The following is a 19687-nucleotide window of genomic DNA, read 5'->3' on the forward strand; positions in this document are numbered from 1 at the left end:
CAATACTCCAGTTGTGGCCAAACCAGTGTTTTATGAAGGTTCGTTAAGGCTTCTTGTTCCTATACCCTGTGCCTCCATTGATTAAGCCTAGAATACCATATGCCATTTTAACCACTTTCTCAATCTACCCTGTCACTTTCAATGAAAATGAGTAAATGCCACCTGATCTCTCCATTCTTGTACCTCTTTATAATTGTCCCCCCAGTTTATATTCTATCCTTCTACTGATATGTTTCACTTCACAATTTTAGCATTAAATTTTATCTGCCATCTATCTGCCCATTCCGTCAGCTTATCTGGCTATTTTGAAGTCTATCACTCTCCTCATAATATACTACATTTGGAAATCATTTTTTGGTTTATTATTGTCACTTGTACTGAGGTACAGTGAAAAGCTTGTCTTACAAACCGATCGTACAGGTCAATTCATTACACAGTGCAGCTACATTGAGTTAGTACAGAGTGCATTGATGTAGTACAGGTAAAAACAATAACAGTACAGAGTAAAGTGTCACAGCTACAGAGTAAAGTGTCACAGCTACAGAGAAAGTGCAGTGCAATAAGGTGCAAGGTCACAACAAGGTACATCGTGAGGTCATAGTCTATCTCATTGTATAAGGGAACTGTTCAATAGTCTTATCACAGTGGGGTAGAAGCTGTCCTTAAGTCTGGTGGTACGTGCCCTCAGGCTCCTGTATCTTCTACCCGATGGAAGAGGAGAGAAGAGAGAATATCCCGGGTGGGTGGGGTCTTTGATTATGCTGGCTACTACACCAAGACAACGAGAGGTAAAGACAGAGTCCAAGGAGGGGAGGCTGGTGTCCGTGATGCACTGAGCTGTGTCCACAACTCTGCAGCTTCTTGCGGTCCTGGGCAGAGCAGTTGCCATACCAAGCCGTGATAGATCCAGATAGGATGCTTTCTATGGTGCATCGGTAAAAGTTGGTGAGAGTCAAAGGGGACAAACCAAATTTCTTTAGCCTCCTGAGGAAGTAGAGGCGCAGGTGAGCTTTCTTGGCCGTGGCATCTACGTGATTTGATCAGGACAGGCTGTTGGTGATGTTCACTCCCAGGAACTTGAAGCTGTCAACCCTCTCGACCTCAGCACCATTGATGTAGACAGGTATATGTACACCGCCCCCTTTCCTGAAGTCAATGACCAGCTCTTTTGTTTTGTTGACATTGAGGGAAAGGTTGTTGTCATGACACCATTCCACTAAACTCTCTATCTCCTTCCTGTACTCTGACTCATTGCTGTTTGAGATGCGGCCTACAACGGTGGTATCATCTGCAAACTTGTAGATGGAGTTAGAGCAGAATCTGGCCACACAGTCATGAGTGTATAGGGAGTAGAGTAGAGGGCTGAGGACGCAGCCTTGTGGGGCACCAATGTTGAGAATAATCGTGCCGGAGTTTTTGCTGCCTATCCTCACTGATTGGTCTGTTTTTAGAAAGTCAAGGATCCAGTTACAGAAGAAGGTGTTGAGTCCTAGGTCTCGGAGTTTGGTGACAAGCTTGCTTGGAATTATTGTATTGAAGGCAGAGCTGTAGTCAATAAACAATAGTCTAACATAGGTGCCTTTACTGTCCAGATGCTCCAGAGCTGAGTGTAGGGCCAGGGAGATGGCATCCGCTGTAGACCTGTTTCGCCGATAGGCGAATTGCAATGGGTCCAGGTCGTCTGGTAGGCTGGAGTTGATGCGTGCCATGACCAACCTCTCAAAGCTCTTCATAATGGTTTTTGTGGGGTTTTTTACCCGCAAGTCCAAGTTATTAATATACGTTAAGAAAAGCTCTACTACTGACCCCAGAGGAACTCTACTGTGCATTTCCCTCTAGTCTGAAACAATCTTTCGGAAGTCCATTCTGTTCTCCCAGTTTTTGCAGTGCTGATGCATCTGTTCTGAAGGTGGCATCTTCCACAGCAGTGCCTTGGCAATGTCATCATTTTTCCTGAACAGTGGTTTTCTCTTCACCATAATCGATGCAGATCTCAACCATGTAAGCTCTGTTTCCCACACTGCTGCTCTCGCTCCTCTTCCCACCTGGAACAAGAAGATTCCTCCTGTCCTCGCTTTGCATCCTGGTAGCCTCCATATACAACAAATTCTTCTCTATAATTTCCACCAAAACCAACACAATGCCACCACCAGATACTTCTTACCCGCGCTTCCCATTTTCAACATTCTGAAGGAACTGTTGGCACAGTGGTGTTCTGGATCACTTTTCCATCTCCACCAAGGCTCACTCACCTTTTCAGTGCTTCTTGCCATGCAGTGGCAACACCTTTCTTTCTTCTCTTTCTTTCCCATCATTCAGTGACCCAAACAGTACTCCTCCATGAAGCAGCAATTCATTTGTATCTTTTCCAATTTAATTCAGTGCATTTGCTGCTTATGATAAAAACAAATATAACTGCAGATGCTGGAATCTGAACGAAAAACAGAAATACTGGAAGAACTCAGCAAGTTGAGTAGCATCCACGAAAGAGAAACCAGTTAATGTTTTAGAACCTTAATATTTCAGATCAGTGACCTCTCATCAGAACTTATGAAATGTTTTAAGTTGCACAGAAAGGGAAGGGGTGGAGAGAACTATGGAAATGTTAACAAGAAGACCATGACAGTGGGTGGTGAAGGCTCATTAATCACAGATGATTTACCTGGAGGGAATGTAAATAGAAGGAGATGTATGGAAAGGGGGGGGGGGGGGGGGGGGGGGGGGGGGGAAAGAAAAAAGGAAAAAAGAGTGCAGTAACTTTAAGATGTGTACTGAAAAAGCAAAATATTAACACTGCAAATCTGAAATAAAAATGGAATGCTGTAAGTACTCATCAGGTCAGTTTCCATCTGTGGAGGTGGGAACAGAGTTAATATCTCAGGCTGTTAGACGCTCAACAGAACTGGCCACTTTTAATACAAATTGGAAAGATTGTTTATCTGAAATTATTCAATTCAATGTTAAATCCAAAAGGCTGCAAGGTGTCAAGTCGAAGATGAGATCCTGTTCCTCAATCTTTCTTTGGGCATTGTTAGAAAAAGTGCAAGAAGGCACAGAGAAATTGGAGTAAGAGTAGGACGTGAATTAAAATGACAAGTAACTGGAAACCAAAGATCACCTTAGACTTATTGAAGATGTTCTGCAAAGCAGTCACCCAATCTATACTTGTTTTCTACAATATTTCCATGGATGCTATATGACCTGCTGAGTATTTCCAGTATTTTCCAAGTTATTTCAGATTTCAAACATCTGCCTTTTTTGCTTTTCTTTGACCATACTCTTTCTCCTAATTGGCCAGTTTTCTTTTCATGGCTTACAATATATGGAGCAGACTTGAAGGGCTGAATAGCCTAATTCTGCTCCTATGTCTTATAGTCTAATAATGATGTCAAATCTTATTAAGTGTCATCTGATCAATTTTTATTCACTAAGTACTGTCAAATAAGAATGTCCCTTAATATTCACACTTTTACTGTTCAGGGCAATGTGGTTTCAAGTTAGTATTTTTAGGATTACCCTTTTGTAAGGCTTAGATAATCCAGCGATCATGTATTAAAGGCCATCATTTTTCCTATGCATCCCGCAGATTTGTACCAGTTGTTGTACTTCATCATTTAAAAAAAACACGTAAATATGTCATTTCAAATATTTAATCACTTTTAAGTTTTTGAACAGTACAAAGATCGTTCTGTACTATAAGGGTTTTTAAGGGAATAGCTCTCCTCAATGAGAAACAAAGTGTAAACAATACCCCCAGACAATAGCAGTCAAAATAATGTATCTCCTGTTTGCTGTTTTAAAAAAACCCAATAATTTGTGTCAGCCCCTGCTAGAGTGAAAGGACATGTAAACTGACAACAAAATAGCTACTCTAAGTATAGCAAACTGAAATGTCACTGAAAAATCTCCATTACCGGTATTGAGTGCATGGAATCTTGCTTGCACATGTTGTACGATGGACTTCGTAGCTGTTTGACTTTAATGGATACAGTGTTCTGTTTTAGCAGGATAATATTTCAGTTAATGACCATGATTTATCAAGCCTTCTAGTAATGTCCGGTTGGTATAGGTTTTCAGTAATAAATGAATATGCAATTTGTAATCTGGAAAACTCTGAATTCTGTTTTTAAAGTGTGCATTCAAATGTTCCATGTGCAATATATCAGCACATTATGATTAAATGAGACATATTGCGCTTCACCTTATTAAGATCTGATAACATCATAAAGAGTTCATAAGTAAGTTAATTGATACAAGAAAATGTTTTTCTTTATTACCGGATGGATTTGTGTTGGTCAGTTTTGCCTGTTTTGCTTCTAGGTGCATGGAGGAGGAATGATGAGTAAATTTGCAGACAACACGAAATTTGGTGGTATTGTGGACAGCCAAGAAGGTTGTTCATGGCTACAGCAGGATGTAGATCAGTTGGAAAGTTGGGTGGTGCATAGGCAGATAGAACTTAGTCCTACCAAGTGCGAGATGATGCACTTTGGGAAGTCAAATAGGGGTAGGATATATACAGTAAATGATAGGCCACTAAAGAATATTGATGAACAGAGAAACCTTTTGGTTCCAAGTCCATAATTCCCTGAAAATGGCAACACAGGTGGGCAGGTTGGTGAAGAAGGCACATAGCATGCTTGCCTTTATAGGTCAGGGCATAGAATGTAATAGTTGGGACATTATGTTGCAACCTTACAAAACACTGGTTCATCTGCAGTTCTGGTTGCTACACTATAGGAAAGATGTGATTGCACTGGAGAGAGTGCAGAGGAGATTCACCTGCTTGTTGCCTGGATTGTTGTCTAACTTTAGGTATAGGGAGATACTGGATAGGCTGGGTTTATTTTCCCTGGAGTGAAGGAAGTTGAGGGGTGAGCTGATAAAAGGAAATGAAATTATGAGCGGTTAGATGGTCAGAATCATTTTTCCATAGTGGGGGTATCAAAAACAAGAAGGCAAAATTTTAAGGTGAGAGGGAGGAGATTTAAAAGGGATCTTTGAGGTAAGCTTTTGTTTTTAGCGTGATTGATTTCTGGAAGTTGCTGCTGGAAGTTGTTGCCAGAGGTGGTGGAGGAATCAGATATAATTACTGTGTTTAAGAGGATTTTAGGCAGTTAAATAGAAGAGAAATAGAAGAATGCAGTCCTAATGTGGGCAAATGGGATTAGTGTAGATAGGCAGAAAGGTTGGCAAGGCATAGTGGGCCGAAGGGCCCATTTTTGTGCTGTGTGACTCTGACTGTCAGGTATTTCATGGTGAGATATCTGTAGGAAGCAAATTTTGTAGCATTATATTTCATTGTTTTTATGAGGTCTATTTAAGTGTTTCATTTTAATTTTCTTAATAGGATGTTATATATTTTTAATAATTTTTCTGAAAATTTAGAGGTTGCAAATGCTATTCTTTCTAATGTCAGTTTCTGACATCCAAGAGCAGTTTCTTGCTTATAACAAAGAGGAAATTTCATCTGAAACCATTTCTAGTCAGGTATTGCAAAAATTAATGAATTACCGGCAGGATTACATCAGTGACCTATATGGGGGAAAAATGTTTGTTTGAAATCATCACATCTTGGACACTTGTTCAGAGTAGAATTTTGCTGCTGATTAAAAGGTAGTGGTTCTGTTGTATGCACCTGGGATACTGGCTACAAACTGTGTTTGAAATTCCACTGGTTAGGTTGCATTTCAAGTTTCCATTAAATCATTTACATTATCACTACCGAAACATCTTCCATGAGCCAACAAGATAGATAATTTTTTTCCCTCCATTTCATTAAAGTATTGATTGAAGTATTTGGGTGATAATCTGTTGTAATTTTGTTAATAAAGTTGAAATAGATTTATTATACTGAACATATTTGGTACCTGTGAATAACCTGATTTTTAAATCACTAATATTGACAAATATCTAATAAATTTAATATCCACAAACACCTTATTTGAAATAAAGTTGTTATTGCCACACACTTAAGATAATGAACTCGAGTAGAAGACCTGCAATGAGTGGTTCAATCAGTGGAAATTTGCTAATCATTATTATATTAATCTAACAGTTTAAGACATAATAATTTTTAAACCAGCATTAAAAATTTTGGAAACTTGGTCTGCATTTGATGTAATATTTATTTCAAATTCTCTGATCTGATTTTTCCATCTCAATTTGACTGAAATGTGCAAAGCAAAGGAAACTTTGTTTTTTTTTATATATGTGGTTCATTTTGCTGCATAAAGAATTACTTTCTCTCTGGAATACCAGGCTGTGTTAGCAGGTAGTAACGAACATTGCTATTCTTCCATACCACATTAGTTTAAGATGATATGTTTCATTACCATTTTTAGAGATGTTCATGTATATAATATTGGTTTATCTTTTTGTTATTGGTGATTGAGTAAATATCGTCATGACATCTTAAGGTCCACCTAACTAAAGTTAATGAGTCTCCATTTAACACCACCTGAAAATTAACACCACTGAGAACGTAGGACTGCAATAAACTAGCAGCCTAGGTTTTGTGGCAAAATGAGTTGTTCCCTTTTATTTAAAACAAAATAATTTGGTTTAAAAATAATCATACAGAATGAAAACAGGCTATGGGGCTCACCATGTCCACACCGACCAGTGGAAACTCACCTGTATTGATCCGACTTGGCTTGTAACCTTCTATGCCTGGGCAATTTAAGTGCTCATCTAGACACCTTAAATGGTGTTAGCAACTCTGCTTCCACCACCGTCTCCAGCAGTGCATTCCAGGTATTTGCCACTCTCTGAGTGAAAAAAGTCCTGCCAGATCCCCTCTAAATCTCTTACTCCTTGCCCTAAATCTATGTCCTACTTGAAGCACTTGCATGCTTGAAGCTTTAAGTAAACTTCTGCCTTCCTATAATTTCTCTTTTATAGGGAACCATTCATCCATTCCGCAAAACCCACAGGTCTCTAGGTGGAAAGTTTACACAGGAGTTTCTGCTGGTTGCAGCTGACAGGCGGGTAAGTACACCCAGAGTCTTTGCATCACAGGAAAATTAGCTGTGTTCATCTAGGTGTTCTGATCTCTTGTGTAACTATAGAAGTTGTACAACATCTTTTTTGCTAATTAAATATAAGTCATGAAGAGTAACTTGTGAGAGATGCATTTGGTAAATGGGTAATCTTGAAGAAGATGCTGAGTTCGAGTCAACTGGACAGTTTTGTAAAGTCACTTTTAAATGTCGTATAGCTACAAGGTTAACTTTTTCACCTTGACTTTACTAGTAGACGTAACATTTTAAATAATTTCATAGTTTAGAAAGGTCCAAATGTTCCTGCTGTTTTCATTTACACAGTTAAGGAAGACTTTTGAATTCTTGAATGATCATAAGAGTTTTTGCTTACACTTCCAAAGCAACATAGAACAGCACAGGAACAGGCCCTACAGCCCACGATGTTGTGCCGAGCTAAATAATATAGTAATTAAATGCCTAACTAAACTAATCCCTTCTGCCTACGCAACATCCCTATCCCTCCATTCCCAGCACATTCATGTGCCTATCTAAGAGCCTTTTGAATGCCTCTATCGTATTTGCCTCCAACACCCCTAGCAGCACAGTCCAGAGACCCACCACTCTCTGTGTAAAAACAAAAACTTGCCCTGCACATCTTGTTTGAACTTGTTCCCTCTCTCCTTAAATGCACGCCCTCTAGTATTAGACATTTCGACCCTGGAAAAAAGATACCGGCTGTCTACTCTAACTATGCATCACGTAATCTTATAAACTTCTTTCAGGTCTCTCCTCAGCCTCTGCCGCTCCAGGGAAAACAACTCAAGTTTGTCCAACCTCTCCTTGTAGCACATGCCCTCTAATCTAGGCAGCATCCTGGTAAACGTCTTCTGCACCCTCTCCAAAGCCTCCACATTCTTCCTATTTTGGGACCAGAATTGAACGCAATACTCTAGATGCAGCCTAACTAGAGCTTTATAAAGCTGCAATTTAACTTTCCAACTCTTGAACTCAATGCCTTGACTAATAAAGCCAAGCACACCATATGCCTTTACCACCCTATCGACCTGTGCAGCCATGAACTTGGACTCCAAGATTCCTCTGCACATCAACACTGTTAAGGGTCCTACCATTAACAGTGCACTGTCCCTTTACATTTGATCTCCCGAAGTGTAACACCTCACGTTTGGCTGGATTAAACTCCCAACTGCAATTTCTCTGCCCATATCTGCAACTAATCTGTATCCCGATGTATCATTTGGCAATCTTCTACACTATCCAAGACAGTACCAATGTTTGTATCATCTGCAAACTATATATATGTATCAGAACCAGCAGAGGTCCCAGTATGGATCCTGAGGGACACCACTAGTCACGGACCTCCAGCCAGAATAAGTCCCATCAACCACTACCCTCTCTTCTATGGGCAAATGGCCAAGTCACCATGGATCCCATGCATCTTAATCTTCTGGATGAGCCTCCCATGAGGGACCTTGTCAAACACCTTACTAAAATCCATGTAGCCAACATCCATGGATCTACCTTCATCAATCACCTTTGTCACTTCCTCAAAAAAATTAATCAAGTTAGTAAGACACGTCTTGCCCACGCAAAGCCATACTGACTGTCCCTAATTAGGCCATAGTTTTCCAAATGCTCAAATCCTATTCCTAAGAATCTTCTCCAGTAGCTTTCCTACCACTGACCTGAGACTCGTAGGTCTATAGTTTCCAGGATTATCCCCTTTCCCTTTTGAATAATGGAACAGCATTAGCTATTCACCAGTCCTCTAGGACCTCGCCTGTGGTTAGAGAGAACACAAAGATCTTGGTCAAGGCCCCAGCAATCTCATCTTTTGCCTCTCTCAATAACATCTCATCAGGCTCTGGGTACTTATCCACCTTAACGTTCTTTAAGAGACCCAACACTACCTCCTTTATCTAAAAATGCCTTAGCATATTAGCATGCTCCACACTGACCTCACCATCCTCCACATCTTTCTCCGTGGTAAATACTGATTCAGAGTACTCATTTAGGACCTCGCCCACATCCTCCACCTCCAAGCACATGTTCCCTCCTTTATCCTTGTGTGGTCCTACCTTCTCCCTAGTTATCCTCTTGGTCTTGATGTGTGTAAAGTGTTATTGGAATATGAATATTTTAACTGGTATAACACATTCTCAGGCTGTTTGAATGGCATGTGAAATCTTTGACCACTTCATTCCTTGTTCATATGAAATTTCACGAGTAGTACTTCTGTCATTAAAAATGACTATTGGAGCAAAATTGGTGCAGAAGTTGCAATGCTGTTAATGCAAAGTTTCTACTTCACAGTCCTGGAAAATCTTGCTGTTTGGATTACTGAACTTGGTTTGCACTGGCTTTCTCCTGATGTGGTGCAGTTCCACAAATAGTATGGGTGGGTATGAACTTCCTTTATTAGCTGATTTTCGCACTTGAATTGGAAAACCGGAGTTTTGTTTTGTGATCTCGTCCAATTTATCAGTCTCCGTTTGTCAGCTTGATATTTACCTAATGTTAAAATGACTATATGAACCCAGCTGCTGACACACATGCATAGTTACTCTATGGGAAGGACCTGATTTTTTTTTTTTGTTTTGTTTTGCTTCCTCCACTGACATGATGAGACAAGACTTGGAGTAATGTATTGCTATTTTTACCATAGCTGAAAGCAGGTCAAGAATTGAATATTGCTTCATCCAGATTTTTGTCCTAGAACTTCTATTTTTGTAATTAAGATTCTTATGAGTTGGTCTGAATTCCATTAGCCTTTGAGATCAGTTTCAACATTTGTAAGTTAAGGTTTTAGAATGGGAAACGCAGAAGTTAAACTGGTTGAAGTTTAAGATCTTGCCAATGGGATCTAGCAGATGCTGATATTTCACATTTGCAACACACGTAATTGAAGTGTTCCTGCTGTTGACCATTGGAACAAGCCTGTTATCTGTGTGTAGCCAATTGTGCAGTTTAAGAGATTGCAGCATTTAGTGTGAAGAGTATGTAATCACAGTATACAAGTCTTCCCAGTCTTTTACATGTCCATTAAATCTATTGACTAAATTAATCTCTGCCTATAAAACTCACCACACCATACATTCTTTTTTGCAAATATTTCCCAGCTGTGCTTGTTCAGAGGCCTCAATGTTGCCATCAGATTTTCAGACTTGGCAAGAAATTCTGGCCTTTTAATTGGAATTTTTGTATGTGTTGTGAACATCTTTTTCTTTATTGCTCTATTATTAATTCCTTGTAAAATGCCTTTTTTGGTAATCCAAGTTATAGTAAACACTGAAAGAGTGCTCCAGTGGAATGTTCTTTAAAAATGCTGTGTGTGATGTGCATAAGTAGTAGGAAAATAAATTGAAACATTTGCTTTTTTTTCCCCAAAGAAGAATTGCACTAGAATAATATGATGATGCTGGAGGAACTCAGCAGGCCAGGCAGCATCCGTGGAGAAAAGCAAGCAGTCAACGTTTCGGGTCAGGACCCTTCTTCAGGAGTCCTGAAGAAGGGTCCTGACCCAAAATGTTGAATACCTGCTTTTCTCCACGGATGCTGCCTGGCCTGCTGAGTTCCTCCAGCATCATCATATTTTTCATCTAGATTCCAGTATCTGCAGTCCTTTGTTTCTCTCTTGTACTAGAATAAACTTGGCTTTTTTTTTGGTCCCTGATTCTTGTCGTTGATTTATCCTCAATGTAAATTTGGACTCAGACAAATGTGAGAGGGAAGATGCCTGGGTATAAATTTGCATTTGCAAAGCTATCATTTGGGTGCATTTCCATAGGAGAAATGTAAAGTCAATCATATTACATGGAACTGGGACTCAAAAACCAAACCTGGGCGCAGGTTTGCCAGGGAAGATGAAATGCGTTTTACTACATCCAAGCCCCCACTCCAATGTGGATTGCTACTTATGAGGTAAAGAAGGAGTTGGGGTACTTTAGCTACTGATGTAGATCTATTAGTTTGAGTGGTAAGTTCAAAAACTGTGTCGTTATAAAATCTATTTTTATGTCATAGGAGCTTTGTTCACAAGAAATTGATTAATTGTGACTTTAGAAAATTTTCTAAATAACCAAAGCTGTTGAGGAAACATTTGACTGTTGCATTATTTTTTAACTAGGATGTTTTACATAGTGTACAAGAGAATTCAAGTTATGATGTTTGTAGACAATAAACTGTTGAAAAGTTGTTGATGATTATAATTTGAACAATAAAAACCAGTGCTGCAATCTTTTAATTTACTAATAATCCAGGTAGCATTGAGATGCAGTTCCACATCTTATGATATTAACCTATGATACTAATTGTGGTCTTAATGTTGGCAAGAGTGGCCCATGAAAAAGCTTCTGTTAATTCAAGAACCAGGCTTGGATTTTGCAGCCCCTCACTTAACAGTTAGAGATAAATGTTTATGGGAAAAGGAACAATAGAAAGAGGATCCAGATAGAAGAAACAAGTTTTTAAGCCTAATATGGAGCATATATTGCCAAATGGTTTCTTTTAATCAGCTTGACTTCTTGAATTGTTTTCTGTAAAATGACTTTAAGGATCAAGGGACAACCAAAGTTCAGAAGGCTGGCTACTTTTTAGTGGGGTAGGAATAAAATTGAGCACTGTTATGCACTAGTGGATAGTTTGATTGTCATTTATTTTATCTAATTGTTATAAAAACTTGATTTTTTTTAGGTGATATTAATAATTTGTTTCTCCTGTCACTTTGAGCAAGCTTGAACTATACAAAGCTGAGATAGAGTTGATATTTATGCCTTTTTCACTGCTGTATCCTGGATAATAGTTGAGTTGGAGAGCTTTGCCACCAAAAAGAAGAAATAATGGGAGAGCATAGGCCACCATTCATGATTTTCTCCCATGTATATTCTAAAACTTTAAATATACACACACCTACCCTATAGTTCCATCCTCACTATGTTCAACTCTTACTGTATAATCTCTCCTAATGTAGTATTTCTTTCCAGAAGTTCAATTCAGTGAATTTTCTTACTTCGGTCATGTTCTTTCATTGTGCAATATCAACCGTCCATCTTGGTTTCTCAGCTTATTGTTTCCTTTTTTTAAAAAAAGGAGCTTTCATAGGATTTGCCTTCTAGGCTATATAATGTTACATGGACTAGAAACTCCAAAGGGAGAATGTAACTGCTGTATAATATTTGGTGAGAAGGGAGTTAATGAAGGTATTGTCCATTTTCTTTATTAAAAAAAACCATGCTGAAGTATAGAAAAATGATATTGAATATGCATCTTGTGAAGTAGACAGTGATCTTTCTTTAATTGACTGTTTTATTTTCTGCTTGTATGGTTCAGGAAAACCAAAACCAGTCTAATAAACAAGTTGCTGAGCTGTTATTATACAATTATGTTAGTGGAAGATGCATTAAAAATATGAATAGAAAACTCTAGGGATAAGAACATTAAGTACTGAACTCTCCAGAGGTGTCACAGGTGTGTTTGACTTAATGAGATTCCACCTAATAATCCTTTAAAGGTGTTTTTAAAAAGAATTTAAATGATAAGTCAAAGAAAATAAAAATACTATATATATAGTGATGTGCCTAATGTCTAAATATTTATATCTGGTTGTGCTCTGTTAGTATAATTAGTGTCCTTTTCAGAAGCCCTGCAACAATGTTTGCTTTAAAATGAATCTTGAATGGTTTTCCCCAATACCTCAAATTCAATTAAATTTATGTTATGAATAATTAAGATATTTACATTTTGGTCTTCATTTTAGCGATGTGCATTACAGGAAGATTGTAAAGAATCCCTAAATCAATATGATTGGAGGTGCTGAAATAATCAGATGTCAAAATCATAATTAATATGACTAGTAGGCTACTTTCTAGCTTGCTTTAAGACAAATTGCATTGCTTATAAGGGGCAAAGGAAATTGATGAGAGTTGTATATTTAAAAACGTAAGCCATTTAGCATGGACTTTGGTATACTGTAGTGTGCTCAGTTGAAATTAAAGGAAGTATGGACTTGGATGCATGTTTATTCTATATATGTTCTAATGGAAAACTGCTAGTTTAAAAAGGAAAGATGGTGCTCCTTTTAGAAACACTTCAACTACTACAGGATCAACAGATGTACCTACTTCAGACAAAAGTAATAAGTTTAATTAGGTAATTAACTAAACACAGTGTGAATGATGATTAGGTGTTCCATGAACAAAACAAATGATTTGAATTTGGCATAGCTTCCTACTGTTGCCATACAAAAGATAGTCCTAAGAGGCATCATTCTGTCTTCACACAATTTCAGATTAGAGGTTGCTTTCTACTACCACGATGTCTTTAAATTACTAAAACCCAGTTCTCCCTGCCAAACAGGATTAGGTTACAGAAAGGCAAGCAATTATTGTACCTTCCAATGAGAAAAAAACATTGTTTCCATGCTCATGTCAGGTGTTTTATTGACACTTTTTGTGTGTTTATGAGGGTCTTCTAACCAGCTGCTCTCCAGCTACTGAAAGTTTGTACCTTGACTTGTCAATCATCTAATGACCAAATGATGACAATCCCCTGGGGTTACAGTTTGGAGGTAGGGTGATAGGAATGGATTAGACACGTAAGTTAGTGTCTTGTGGCCAAGATCACTGTCTTACTAATGGAAATCTGGAGATGAGTGCACATGTAAAATTAGGTTTATGGTACCCCAAGTTATTGTTGATAACTGCCTCATTGTCTGAGATCACTAATGGAGTCTGAAACAGTAGATCTGTCATTGGGGCTTGAGACTTTCCCCTCTCTGCTCTAGATAACCTTGCCAGGCATAGTGCGGAATCAATGGGTGGTCCAGTCTGGATAAGCACAGGAAAGTTTGTGTTCTCTACCTGAAACCTATGGTCTTCTCGCTGATTTGACATCCATCCTCTTTTGCACACTTGGGATCTGTGGACCATATTTCCTTCAGCTTGCACAAAGCTGCCTGGATGTATGTAAAGAGGGGTGTGTTTGCAAAGTAATGATGCGCTTTTTGGATTGAATTAATGGTTCCAAGGATTCAGCTATGAGGTTAAATTGGTGAAACTTGTATTCTCCTTGGAGCAAAAAAGGTTGTGGGGAGATTTGATAGATGTACAAAATTATGACTGGTTTAGACAGTGAAATGAGGGAAGTTGTAATTTTAAAATAACTTTTTTTTGTATTCATTGGAGTTGTGATCTGGAATTGACTGCCCATAGTGACAGTGGGAACAATTTATCACTGACTTCACTAGGTAATTGGATAGGCACTTGAAGGAACATAATTTGCAGAGCTTTGGAAATGGAGCAGAACAATGGAATTGGTGGGTTTGTTCTTTTAGCAGGCAGCAGAGAATCATAGAGTAATACAGCATGGAAAGGGGCCCTTCAACCCAACTTGTCCATGCCATCCAAGTTGTTTTCCTGAGCTGGTCCCATTTGCCAGCATTTGGCCCATGTCCCTCTAAACCTTTCCTGTCCATGTACCTGTTTAAATGTTGTAATTTTACCTGCTTCTACCATTTCCTTTGGCAGCTCGTTCCAGATACCCTGCACCCTTTGGGGGGGGGGGGGGGTGGATCCCTTGCCTCTCAGGTCCCCTTTAAAGCTATCCCCTTTAAATCTATCCCCTCTCATCTTAAATCTTTACCTTCTAGTTGTAGACTCCCATGCCCTGGGAAAGAGACTGATAATCCAAATTATCTATGCCCCTCATGATTTTATAAACCTCTATGTGGTCACCCCTCAACCTCCTTCACTCCAGGGAAAACAGTCCCAGCCTATCCAGTCTCTCCTTGTAACTCAATCCCTCCAGTCCTAGCAACATGCTTGTGAGTCTTTCCTGCACTCTCTCTAGTTTAATCACATCCTTCCTATAGTATGGTGACCAGAACTGCGCACAAAATTCTGGGTGTGGTCTCATCAACAGCTTGTACAGCTATAACATGACATCCCAACTCTTATACTTAAAGCCCTGTCGACAAAGGTAATTGTGCCCTCTGCTGCCTTCAACACCTTGTCGACTTGTGTCGCCACTTTCAGGGAACTATGTACTTGTATCCATAAGTCTCTCTGTTTTACAACACTCCCCAGGGTCCTGTCAATCACTGTTTATGAGGAAAAGAATGGTATATGGAATTTAACTTGGACAATTGCGAGACTAGGGATAGTAATCTCAATCAGCAAACCTTGGAAAAGTGCCCGGTTGGAGATTTTTACCCATATTTGTACCAGTTTTGAGAATTTCCTCAAGTTTATTTCAATGTAATGTATAAATCTGCCATGAAACAGTGCAACTGGGCAGTGCAAGAAAATGTATTTTTTCCATCTGTTTTTAGTAAATATATTTTGATGTAATTAAGGTGACCACTTGGTAGGATTTTATTCATTCTGAAGAAAATGGGTATGCCATACAGAAGCATTCTTAATCTGTGTCTAGCCCGATTCCTTTGAGTTACCTACTTTTATTAGTTTAAATTTTTTTTTCGGTTACTTGAATAGCCATTTGATATTAATACACAATTGTCATTTTCTTAATAAAATAATTGTATATTCAGCTGTTTCATAATACACATTGTAAAGTTCTGGTGCTCAGAAAAGCCAGAATAATTTTGTCTCAAAGTTGTGCTAAGAGGTGTAATTCATAGATTAATTCAGTCCCGAGGCAAGGCCAGCTTTGTGAACAGTGCCATCAGCAGATTTTTTTAGTTGGTGAACTCTGTCTGCATTTCATAAAATTTTTGATCTTTTAAGGCTGTATAGCAGACTTTTGGGGGAATTCTGTAGGCAATGTAAGGCAGAAATTCCAGCTTTTTTTAAAAAAAACTTAATTATAGAGACAGTTATTGATACAGATGTTTTCAAAAAATGTATTGCTGCATAACTGGAATAAATTGAAGTTGGACACAGATAAATAAATGCAACAGTGTGTTATGGTTCCAGTCCTCTCCTTTCAAGAGTGTAACTTATGGAGTGTAGTTTGCTGAATTGAATAAAGCTAGACTAATATCTTGAGGTGCGGTTTCTTTTGTCCAGATAAAAGCATCTTAATCTGTACTAATTCATCCATCCAAAGAACATTTTATAAAAGAAAATTGTATGACAGTACAAATAGTACTTGCTTGTTGGAACAAAAGTTCATTTTTGTATTATGGTTTGTGTTTTTGTCAACATTCCTCATTCTTGCACTGCTGTGATTGTCATTTCCAGAGATGTTAGTCAATCTCAATTTAACACCATAGTCACTGTAGAGATGGCGATAAAATGCAAAGACTGGCCAACTAATAAATTAATTGCAAGAAGCATCTTGACTGATTTTTTTTTGCCCCCTATACATCTACTCTTGTCATTAGTGTTGTTAAAAAATTGGTATCAGTAAACTAATATTGTATCCTGTTCTGAATGCAGCACTAGTGTTAGAAACCAATTCCTGCATTTATTTCATGATAGATTCTGACTTTGAGACTTTGTTTAGTGGTAGTCCCAAAGAAAAAAAAGAGTAACTGTGAGCTTTAGGCTTTTACATCCTAATATTCAATAATTTAATAGCATTTCATTTTCTTTTTTTGCCAGTACTTTCAAGGTTTCCTCAAATATTTAAAAACATTTCATTTATTCGGTTCCTTGTGTCTGTGAGACCTATATTTTAGAGGCTGTGCTAGTATTGTCAAGAGTTTCTACAACATATGTTACACTTTGAGTTTTCTCAAGTGCTTCAAGATCGCGTGTGTGTGCATGTGCATATAGTATATATAGAGTGAGTAAAGAACTGACTGCAATATAGTATGGCTTTAATATTCTGTATCACACATTGCCGTCCTGTTGAGACTTTCTGCCTTCAGTAAAGGGTGTTCTGTTGCTAGCTGTACCTCTGTTTGCTTATATAAGCAGCAACACAAAGAAACCACAACACTACATTGGCAAAAAGGGTGGGTTGTTGTTACTTGAGAGACCAGTAGAACAACAATCTAGTACAAGGAAAATAGGGAATGGGGTTCTCCAAGAAGGACAGTACTAATGGAAGACCATAGATATGTTAGATAAATTTGGTAGCTCAATGTACAAGCTGCTTTGGTTATTTGCCCTGTATGTGGAAATGCTCCTGAGGTTGCATGATACAGTTGATATTCCTGAATAAAGGTGCACAGTGATATTCAAGAAGAAGAAAGTGACATTTTTTGCTGCTGGTTTGGTACATGAAGCAGGCAACAGAAGAAATGATTGATGAATAGGGGGTCAGAGCAAAGACAGTGGCAAATGTGGAGCACATGTCAGGAGATCCTCTCAGCAAAGGCAAACATAGATGGTGAAATTCACCATCGCCTTCATTGTGCCAGTGCAGCCTTTGGCCATTTGAGGAACTACTCATGGTCTACTGGGCAGTACTGATACTTGACTTCCTATTCACTCTTGTACTTGGACATGCACCTCAAGGCATTGGAGATTATACACAGATGGTTAATATGCTAAATCCACTCAATAGACAGACAAATAAATTGACCTCTCCCCCAGTATCCCCAGCATTGAGGTCTAATAACACTCAGTCAATCCCCTGAGGCAGGTCACACCTTCTGAAATGGGCAGTTTATTCCGAGCTCTGTTACATAAAAGATTACCACATGAATAGAGGAAAAAAATCAAAAGATTCTCCCAAAACCTTCAAGGGGGAAAAGAAATCCAACATCCCTTCTGATTTCTGGGAATCCCTGTTCAGTGGAAGAGAAGTGTTTGTGATGGCACTGACTACCAGGAATCCATGTGTCCAGAGCTTACAGAGCTCAACGCACCTGCTACCTTTCTGAAGTCATGTTGATGGCTTTGTCATTTAACAGCTTATTGGTGGAAAAGAGAAGATGATTCAGCAGCAACAAGAAACTTATAAAAATTATAAATGTAATTTAATATACTTAGGTAAATCTTGTATATGAAGAATCAAATGTAATTTTTTATCAACTTACACTTGGTACAAGAGGAAGTTACTACATGCAAATACTACAAGGTGTTGCCAGCTCATACAGATTGACTATTAAATCATTTGGAGTTCAGATCAGTAGCAGAAAGTAAACCCATTCCACCTAACTTTGGTTTTGAAGGCGAGGCAATATTATTGGTTTGCTAATACTGTAAAGTTAGTACCACAGAGTTACTGCTGATTGAATTCTTGGTACTGGAGGCTATAACCCCATATAGTAATGAAAGAACATGTAAAGTAAATGAGTTGCTCTTAATTACTAGGAAAATGCTAGTAGATATAAAGTAGAAAAAAATTCATGCAATAAATTTGATTTAGAAACACACACCCAAATCTGGAACACCCCAAGGATCAACAATGTGACAAACCACAATCTGATAGTCTGAAGAGCCTGTTTTCAAAAGAACAAATGGCACCCAATTCAGAACCATTAACCAGTAACCACAGTCATTGATCCCAAGAGATCTTGTACAAAAGAGCATCTATTACATGATCTGGTAATGGTTACCTGCAACACGTGCATGTGATCCTTTTTGACTTCTGATTTCAATCAGCTATTGACACTTCATCACTCAGGAATGTTACTGTGTATGAGATGTATAAGATGACTTGAAACCCAGTAAGGCTGTTCAAGAATTGAGCAGAGAGACAATATTCTAGAAGAACATCTATACAACCCTGAAGATGAGATTACACAAAGAAAACAATTAATTTTCACCTTAAGAAAATAATTAATTTTCACCTTAAGCGTAGATTTACTTTGCTTCCTCAGGCTTGAACATTCACCAAAACTATACATTTATTACCCAGAATAGCTGAATATTTTTACCATGCATTTTACACTATTAATTTTCTACCCCTATCACTACTTAATATTCTCACGTGACTATTAGAACAATTTGATTCCAGTGCTCCCTGTTCATCTTGCTGTTTTGCATACATGGACAGATTGTTGTACCTACATCGGTTTCCTATGGATGCTCATCATTTGTATTTCTTGCTCACTGTTTTTCCCACATTGTGCATCTTTTGACAGTTTTGCTCTCATCTACTTTATGATTGCCATTTTCCTCCTTTGTGTATTTGCTGTCATTTTGTTTCATCTGTTTTGACTGCTTTTTTTGAGTGTAATCAGTAACATTTATGCTTTTCCTTTTCCCATTTCTTTGTCTCACCATTACTAGCTTGTCTTGTTCACAATTTGTGTCTTCCGCTGTTGATGGGCTTTTTTTTTCCTTCCATATATGTTTTCTCTCTTGCATGTTGATTTTTTTTTCATAATCATTTATTTTTCCACAATGGGTTCTGCATAATTCTATCTTGTGTTCATTTTTATTTTCCATTGTTACTGCCATTCTGTTTTCCCTCATGGACTGACCATTCTTCCATGTAAGAATATTCACTTCCAATGTTTTCCTTTTCCTTACTGTGTGTTTGCCTTTATCTGTCACTGTCTAATTTCTTGGTATGGTTTAATTGGCTGTTGAACTTGCCAGGTTTATCTTTTCACATTAGCCTAAATGTGTCACTCTCTTTTGCGTTCTCCTTCCATCCTCCATCCTCCCACACCCTCTACTCTGGATGTCTCACGTTCTTGCATACTGTCCCCACTTCCCATGCTTCCACCTTCCCTCTTGTATAAAGAAACATTTCTATCTTCCACTTCACATGGAATTAAGGTCCACTAATATACAAAAGTATGAACTGGGAGCAGGGCCCATGATCCC

General features: G+C 38.3%; 1 protein-coding gene across 1 annotated transcript in view; it reads left to right on the top strand.

Moving 5' to 3' along the window:
- The window catches only part of slc30a6 (solute carrier family 30 member 6), a 102295-nt gene that overhangs the window by 14756 nt on the left and 67852 nt on the right, over nucleotides 1-19687 (top strand). The window contains exons 3-4 of the mRNA XM_052011321.1: nucleotides 6904-6990; nucleotides 9315-9399. Coding sequence (XP_051867281.1) covers nucleotides 6904-6990; nucleotides 9315-9399 — 172 coding nt within the window. The remainder of the gene's footprint in view (nucleotides 1-6903; nucleotides 6991-9314; nucleotides 9400-19687) is intronic.

This window comes from Pristis pectinata, chromosome 3, assembly GCF_009764475.1.
Source record: "Pristis pectinata isolate sPriPec2 chromosome 3, sPriPec2.1.pri, whole genome shotgun sequence".
In the NCBI taxonomy this organism is placed as follows: Eukaryota; Metazoa; Chordata; class Chondrichthyes; order Rhinopristiformes; family Pristidae; genus Pristis; species Pristis pectinata.